General features: G+C 34.8%; 1 protein-coding gene across 2 annotated transcripts in view; it reads left to right on the forward strand.

The window, feature by feature from the left end:
• Positions 1-9,424, forward strand: part of grm7 (glutamate metabotropic receptor 7) — a 240,684-nt gene that overhangs the window by 108,434 nt on the left and 122,826 nt on the right. For both annotated transcript variants that reach the window (XM_016503641.1, XM_016503640.1), the window contains exons 3-4: positions 5,455-5,590; positions 6,010-6,164. In XM_016503641.1, the coding sequence (XP_016359127.1) occupies positions 5,455-5,590; positions 6,010-6,164 (291 nt within the window). The remainder of the gene's footprint in view (positions 1-5,454; positions 5,591-6,009; positions 6,165-9,424) is intronic.

Consider the following 9,424-nt stretch of genomic DNA (forward strand, 5'->3'; position numbering starts at 1 on the left):
TTAATCTATTAAAATACTTAGAATATAAAACCATGATCCACACTCAACAAAAAGTCTTCTTTTTTTATTATTTTATTATCACCAGTAGGGATCATGGTTTTATATACCACTTAACTTCTTTAAAGGGGTCATGAAATGGGGTTTTTGGTTTGTTTTATTATGTTCCCTTAGGTGCAATTATAATATTACTATAGCTTTTTGGACGGAAAACTTAAAAAAATGTAGTGATTTATGACATTTTTCCACCCTGTTTCTCATCCTCTGACTCAAACAGTCAGTTTTAGGGGGTTTTCCCCTTTAAGAGTTCAGTGTAACCGCCCACTTTTATGATTGGCTAACGTCTTTTAACACGGGGCCTGAACATGAAAACAATATACGGACTCTGAAAACAATATGCAAGTAAACCAAGTAAAAACACTGTGATTATTCATTATGAATTAAACTGCAATTAACATTTTAAAAAGTTGTTTTTACATGAAATACGTTACTTACAGTTTGCGGCGTCATTGTTGGGTCCAGAACAGTTGGCACGGCCTGATCTTTGAGCAAAAGTGTTCTGGCAAAGCCAGCATCATACTGCGATTTGTTCTCAAAACAGTCATCCGTGAAATGTACTAAACACACACGTAAATTAGCACTGACGTGACTGGGACGTTCACTAAAAATAAACTGAATCCATTTTTCTCTGCCGTCAGGATCCGACATGTTGTTTTTCCACATCCAGGAACGGCACATCTGCCTGGCATCGCAATCTTATTGTAAACCGCTACTCCTTCAGACCACTCGCTGCACGACTGAACACCTGACAGCGATGCCATGATGCAAAATTAGGCGTAGATGTCTTGCGCTGGAGGCGGTTATATGCAAACGTCAGCTTGCCCCATAGGATCCACAACGAGACGTATTTGGAGCTTGATTAAATACATGCTTCGTTTATAATGGGGAGGACGTCTTAAGCTATAAAATTTGCAGGATGTTTTAATGGTACAAAGACCTCTTATATGCCAGAAGATCAAGGCAAATTTGGTTTCTCATGTCATCAAATTTTTTTTTTTTAAATATTTTTGTTTGGTTTTCATTTATGATTTGCTGTTTTTGATTCAGTTATTTTAATACTTCAACTTTCACTTATTTATTTTAGTTTACATTATTATTATTAGTATTATTATTAAATCAGTTCATTTTACTACTACTACTATTAATAGCATTTAATCATTCATTATATTAATTTATTATTATTATTATTATTATTATTATTATTATTATTTAAGCCATTTAAGAGGATTTTTGAAAGCTTAGAATTTACCACAGTTAAAGGGTTTTCTTTGGCACGACTTCAATCATTTTTTTTAATTAATTTAGAAAATAAATAATTTTATTATTATTATTATTATTACTGCAGCTTTCACACATTTTACCATGTTTAAAACATTTCACAGTATCCTACAGCTGTTGTTTTCCCCTTCAGCGTCAGCACAGAAACACACAGAGCTTGCAATGCAAAGTTCACGTGTTTGCAAATATGATCTAATGCAGAGCTTGAATGCACTGTACAGTAAATCACTTTAAATTCGAGCATCTTCCACACGTACATACAAATAAAGGCATTTGAATTCAGGGTTCAATAGAGTTTGTGTTTAAGTAACAGGAATGTGAGTTTTGAAACTGCCTAAAGGGATATTTTAAGACTGAAATTAGTGACTGAGATCTGCAGAGGTTTAACAATGATGCATACCAACACACTTTAAAATATCTTGACTCAGAAGAACGCCAGCGATGGTGAACAGCGTCTTACAAAAGACAAAGAGAGACGTAAACAAGGGCTGGATTACATTTCCGAGATTTCACGGCATGCTGTATAGGGAAAATACAGTCTGTATCCGCTTTGGTGATTCATGCCGCATACATTGTCAGCATGCATTGTGTGCCTTTCCGAGGCGTGTTGGGGTTGAAACCCATGGCTAAGAGGGATTTAATTATAATTGGTGTCTGCATGGCCTGTCCATGTCAATTTACCGCGACTCCTGCCACTTGATGGCATGCTTCTGGAAGATCCTAATTGGTCAGTTAACATTAGTTGACAGATCAATTAAATCGCATTAACTCAACTCGAAAGGCCGGAAAGGTTCAGATTTTGGACTTCCTTTCAAGGTGTAGTGGTTTAATCTGATGGTACAGTACAGCAGGAAATTACTTATCCATCATGCCATGAAATTTCCTCAGTGACACTCGTAGCAAGTGTGTTTTAGTTGTGTCAGTGTATAAAATTGTTGTAATCTAAGTACAGTGTTACTAATTTCTATTCAATTGAATTTTGGGTAACACTTTAGCATAGGGAACACTTATTCACTATTAACTAAGACTTTCCCTCAATAAATTCCTAATTTGCTGCTTATTAATAGTTAGTAAGGTAGTTGTTAAGTTTAGGTATTAGGTAGGATTAGGGATGTAGAATAAGGTCATGTAGAATAAGGCATTAATTTGTGCTTAATTAGTACTAAGAAATGGCAAAAATTCTAGTAAAATCCATGCTAATGAGCAACTAGTTAAGAGACCCTAAAATAAAGTGTTACCGAATTTAGTTTTTTGGATTGAATTTGTTATTCATATTGAATTGCTGAATTTGTAAAATGGTCAAGAGGAATCATGTACTCCAGAGTTTGTTTGAATCATTCTAATGAATCAGTCACTGAATCTGTCTGTGTCACTGTTCTTTTTCATGATTCACACAAACCGATTTGCAAAACAATGATAAAAATATTATATTTTATGATAAAGAAATCCTGTTTTTCCTGAGTTGTAAATTTGTAGTCTGAAGTTATGTAATGAGGTAAAAAGGCGGGGAAATGTTAAATAAAAGGTTGACTGAAAATAATCATATCACAAGGCTGTTAAAGTCTGATTCATGAACAAATTACTCTTATTAGCTGCTGCTTTGAATCAGTCCTTCAAAGAGATTCAAATGAGTTAGATTGAGTCATTTTAAGTTTGAATCAGTCACTGAATCTGTCAGTGTCATTGTTCATTTTCATGATTCGCACAAACTGATTCACAAAACAAAGATAAAGAAATCATATTTTATAATAAATAAATCTTGCAATGTAAAAGGCAGAAAATGTTAAATAAAAGGTTGACTGAAAAGAATCATATCACAAGGCCGTTAAAGTCTGATTCATGAACAAATTACTCTTATTAGCTGCTGCTTTGAATCAGTCCTTCAAAGAGATTCGTACGAGTTAGTCAGTTTGAATCATTTTAAGTTTGAATCAGTCACTGAATCTGTCAGTGTCATGATTTGCAAAACAGAGATAAAGAAATAATATTTTATAGAAAAATAAATCTTTTTTACCCGAGTTGTAAGTTTGCAGTCAGAATTAATGTAATGAGTTAAAAACATAGGAAAATGCCAAATAAAACACTGAGAGAAAAGAATGATGTGAATTATGTTCTTTCTCATGATTCGCACAAACTGATTCACAAAACAAAGATGTAAAGAAATCATATTTTATAACAAAGAAATCTTGCAATGTAAAAAAAAGAAGTCTTAATGCAGTGAGTTAAAAAGGCGGGAGAATGATAAATGAAATGCTGACTGAAAAGAAACATACTGCGAGACCAGTAAAGTCTGATTCATGAACAAATGACTCTTATTAGCTGCTACTTTTAATCAGGCCATCAAAGAGATTAATATACACTTGAGTTAGTCAGTTTGAATCAATCTAAGGAATTAGCCACTGAATGAGTCACTATTCTTTTTCATGATTCCCATGAACTGATTTGAAAATCCTTAGGAGTTCAAGGGTGGATTTTGTGAGTAAAACAGTGTGTTGGAAACCTAGACAGCATTAGCATTTGAGCATGTGTTCTTGCACTTGTGTAACAACAGCGCATTTGAAAATCAATAAACACCGCTATTCTGACATTCATTCTGCTCCATGGGATTCATCTATCTCAGAATGGCAGAACAGTATGAGCTTCCCCAGTGAATATTCCAGATAATGGGAAAAATTCCCATGGCTAAGTACACTGTGCAGTGAACAGGAACACAAGAGCACGGCTGTGGGATTTCAGCGAGACAAACGGTGAGCGATGCCAAGTTCAGCGCCTCTCTTTCCAGAAAAGCCAGTGTATTGAAGCAACTGCCATGGGTTTACATCATTTGTCTGTCCTTTTTTTTATCACAATTCCAATCTCCTGATGCCACGCTCATAAAAGCTCCTCTCCAGGGCAGCGGGCACAGACTCAGATATCGATGCTGACCGTCTCATAAATCACCAGAGAGATTTGGAGTCGTCACCAACCTGCAAACTATAATAAGAGGAAGCTGTATTTCACTTTCGCTTACATCTTTACCAAACAGCACTGAATTGTGTTGTTCCTAAGCATGTCTGTCGTGTAGAATCTTTATATATCTAATGGGCGAATGTCTTGAAAATGGGCTGGTATAAGAGAGTGACATATTCCATTACTATCTGGTTCAAAACCTGCAGAACTGTAGATGGATTTAGACTAATCCTAATACTTTTCCTTGGCAGTGCTGTTCATCACACTTGTGCAGGAAAGAAACTGTAAAGGGGTCTTGAATAGACAACGACCCAATTTATAAATATACAACTCCTTGTGACATTCTGGAAAGGTTGGTTTAGGGTTATAAAAATAGAATTAGATAATGTTCTGTGTAGGTTATGCTTAGGTTGTCATGAAAACAACTCCCTTCAAAGTTCTATGAAGGTTACTTTGTAGTTATAGAACTTAAACCTAAAAAAAAAAAATAGAGGATGTTCTGTATATATTACCATTAAGTTTTCTCCAAAAATAGAATAGAATAAAATAAAATCAATCAATCAGTACAACCTCTAAAAATGTTCTAAACATAACTATTGAAAACATTCTGTATAGGCTCTCTTTAGTTTGTAAATAAATAAAACAAACAAACAAACAAACAACCCTCCCCGCAAGATTAATTTATGGTTAGAAAAATGTAAAACATTAGAAAATGTTCTGCATAGGCTCTCTTTAGCTTGTCACAAATAAATAAATAAATAAACACAAAAATAAATAAACACAAAAATAAATAAATAAATAAATAATAAATAGATAGATAGATAGATGGATGGATGGATGGGTGCATAAATGAATGAATAAATAAACAAACAAACACCACACCAAAATGTTCTGTGAGGGTTTATGATTATAAAAATAAACCCCCAAAAACAACCATTAGAGAACATTCTTTGTAGGTTGTCTTTACTGTAGATGACAAAAAAACTCCCAGCAACGTTCTAGATAAGTTAGTTTTGGTTACAAAAATGGAACGTTCCTAGAATGTTATTATTTGGTTCCAAACACAACCAAATGGGAACTTTATGCTAACGTTAGGGGAAAGTTCTTCATTTTTTATTTTTTCTGGTGTCACCGGCTTCGCTCATGGGTCTCTTTCTGTTCTTTCTGTAGGTGGAATCTGCATAGCTCAGTCCCTGAAGATCCCTCACGACCACAAGCAGGCTGATTTTGACAAGATTATCCGACAGCTGCTGGAGACCCGTCATGCCCGGGCGGTCATTATTTTCGCTTACGACGAAGACATTCGGTAAGCTGTTGACAACATTGCCAGGAGAGGAAGAGGAAGTGGAAATCGCAAGATAGGGCTACGATAAATTTCATTTTCAAGCAATTAATTGCTCCCTTTTGAGCTCCAAAAATAACAATGACAACAAGTCAATACTCTTACTGGCTTGAACGCTATTACTTAGATAAAACTCAAGGGTGCACTTGAGGGGTTTATATCTTGTTTGCTGGATAAGCTCAGCCACTTAGGGTATTGATTAATGACATCAACATGTCATCATTCAAGCAAACCCATTGAAAATTGCTTTTTTGTATTTCATACTCAATGACGATTCAATCTGGATGCTATTACAGTCGCTGGCCCACATCTCCTGCTCTGTTGAAGAGTCACAGAGGGCCTCAATGTCACAGTAATGGTTTCCTGTATGGGAATGTTCGCAGGGGGATCCTTAACGCCAGCAAAAGAGCCGATCAAGTGGGCCATTTCCTATGGATCGGGTCAGATAGCTGGGGAGCCAAGAACAGCCCTATTCAAGGCCTCGAGGACGCCGCTGTTGGTGCCGTCACCATCCTGCCAAAAAGAGCCACTATTACAGGTAAGATTGATGGGTTTTTGTGGACGATTATGCTAAGGATATTTAGGGAACACCAGGATCTCTGTGTTTTTTCAAAATTTCTTGACACTTTTCTTGAGAAGCTGTGCTGTACATTTAGGGGTGTTTCATCAACTGCAAGCTCTTTGTGTTGATTTTAATGAAGACTAACAGCTTTTTACTGCCCTTTTTTTTGTTATGCACTACCATTCAGAAGTTTGGGGTCGGTAAGAATGTTTAATGGTTTTGAAAGAAGTCTCTTCTGCTCACCAAGATCAAAAATACAGTAAAATATTGTGAAATATTATTTTAATTTAAACTCTCTGTTTTCTATTTTAATATATATATATATATATATAGGGTACAATGGGGCTAAAGGCGCTTTTGATATTATTTTCATCTAAACCACTAGATGGCACAAAAACGTGGCGTAGCACTATTTGTCTGATCCTTGACGCGATCTCGCGCAGCAGCGCAAAGTTGATTCTGTGCTTACTTGATCTAATATTTTATGTTTTTAAAAATGTTGTAAATTTAAGTAGCAAATAAGAATCGCTAAAATTAATACATGTATTTTGAGACAGAGGTCTTCTTTATGATTTTCAGTTTTGTTTAAGATAATTAAAGCAACAGTTTTTAAATAATGAAAGAATATGTAAAAGTATGGTATTTGGGGTAAAAAGCGCCCCTGCTGTTGGGGCTAAAGGCGCACAGTAATTAACATGATAATTAATAGATGGCTGACTTTTCCATTTGTTGACATGACATGGTTAGATTCAGATGGTAAATATCATATATTATGTTGGGTGTCTATATTAAAGATAATCACCATGTTTAGAATGCAACCATCATATTTAAAAACATGATATTAATTATAACATTTAATAAAATAGCATTGGTTGTTACTACTAAATATATATTCAATTATTATTGGATCTCCTTCAGTGCTTTCAGAATCTTTACTTATTAAAATGATTTTGTTTCCGTATTTTAAAATATATTTTTATATTAACATATTTTAATGACAGTATTTTATTTAAATAAAATTAATTATTTTATTCAAAATAAGCAGAAAATAGTACAAATGTTGCTAAAGTGATTGTTTTGAACAAGTATTAACTTAAACATTATAAAAAAAAACAAAAAAAACAACAACATTATTTTAGCTGAAGTATTTGTATAAATACCGTGTGCCTTTTACCCCGTGTGTGGGGTAAAAGGCCCCTCTTGCCACCTCATACATTTATACGATTTTTAAACAAAATAAACGACTTATATGATTTATTTTCACACAAAATATGTTGCTCCATTAATGTTCAATACAACGTATATCTATTTTTTTCTGCATATTTACATTTTAGGCACAGTGAATGGCACATTTTTTCTTAAGATGTGCCTTTAGCCCTGTTGTACCCTATATATATTCCTGTGATCAAAGCTGAATTTTCAGCATCATTACTCCAGTCTTAAGTGTCAAATGATTCTTCAGAAATAATTCTAATGTGCTGATTTGCTGCACAATAAGCATTTCGTATTATTACCAGATCAATTTAATGCATCCTCAATTCATGAAAGTATTGATTATTGATTTATTCTTTTAAAACAACAACAACAAAAAACATCTTATGGGCCCCCAAGCTTTGTTACCATAGTACTTTAATGTTCTATTAAAACTTTTTTTTTAAATAATGCCTTCATCATTATTTTATTTTATTTTATTTTATCTCAAACCCAGACTTTATATCATAAAAAATGAAAATATGTCATAAAAATATACACAGAACAAACATAAATGAAACAATCATAAACTATTTCTGTGAAAATGATGTATACCTTTTTTTTAAAGATAAATTATGACTCTCCCTCATTTGTGGTGACAATGTTTTTTCCACAAATTTGCGTAATCATTTACCAAGGAGACGGTCTAACTGCAATTTTAGCAAATTATTGAAAACGTGTGAAAATATTATTTCATTGTGTATATTTACATAAAATGCAAGCTATGAAATTAGTCTTAGCATGACAAAGGAGTTGGCCATTTTATTTAAAGAAATGTTGAAAATGTCATTCATGGTCAAAAGTGTGCGTTCATTCCACGGGCCCAGAGTATAAGAAACACCCTATTTTTATTTGATCACACAAGAGAAGATCTGTTGCTGCTTGCAGTGTTTTCCTGTTTAGAGTAACGTCAGGTTTAATGGATGGAAGGAACATCTCTCTAATAATAGAAAATCATCTCCCTGGTGTCTTTGAAACTGTGTCACGTTTGATAGAGATGGCGCTTGGTGCGCGTGGAGACAGAACTGCGCACAACAGTGTCCAAAAGCTTCCAAGCCGATTCGTTTTGTTCACTGGAGATTGTGAACCCAGCCAGAGGCCTGGACACGGACTGACCCAGCTGGCACGCTTCTCCATCCAGCCCCGCCATGGGGTTGATCTGAGTGCCAGATTAATAAATTAAAGGCCCTGTGGTGTTATATTTTGTGGCAGACATAAACTAATGAATGATATAAAAGAGCCCTATGGATGGAAGGGGCATGTTTGGTGCAACAGAGAGATGGATCCTCTGTGGAGAGAAAGGCCTTGAGGTCTTCGACTCTCTATGACAAAGAAGCTTCCTGTTGTTGTCACATTAAATGATTAATTCAGCCATAAAGGAAAACTCTTTTGTTTCTTAGTGGCATTGACATTAATCCATTTTTTTTTTTTTCAACACGCTCGGGCACGGTTAAGATTGCCTAGTGTGAGTACACCCTCTATTATTCTCCCACATCCCACACACACGAGTGTCTACCCGCCCGCACCCCCAGCAAGTGTTGTCCCGCGCCGCACTCTGCCGCACTCTGCTGCGTTGGGTCCCGCGATCGTGCAGGTCTCTAAGGTGTCTGTTAAAATGTTATGATCGAGGCTCTGGACTCTGAGCATAACTTGCTTTTCTATAACAAACTATAAAATATTTTCTATAAAAACGTTAATGCCCTGGCAGAGGAAATAGCTTGTTTTATATTTAATTTGATTACATTAGTGTTATAAGTTGAGATTTAAAATAAATATTTTAACTGCTACTGTGTAAAAGGTTTTGTGTCAGAACCGTGAATAAGATTTGTCAGATTATTGGCAAATAGTGTCTTAAAATTCAGCCTTTTTATTGATTCAAAGCTATAATGAGACTTCACAACACTTGTGTATAGTGTGTTGTTACCTAAAACTAACGATATTTTTAGGTAACGATAATAATATGAAATAAAATAAAGTAACATGAA

Source organism: Sinocyclocheilus anshuiensis, unplaced genomic scaffold (assembly GCF_001515605.1).
Source record: "Sinocyclocheilus anshuiensis isolate Anshui unplaced genomic scaffold, SAMN03320099.WGS_v1.1 scaffold2488, whole genome shotgun sequence".
Taxonomy (NCBI): Eukaryota; Metazoa; Chordata; class Actinopteri; order Cypriniformes; family Cyprinidae; genus Sinocyclocheilus; species Sinocyclocheilus anshuiensis.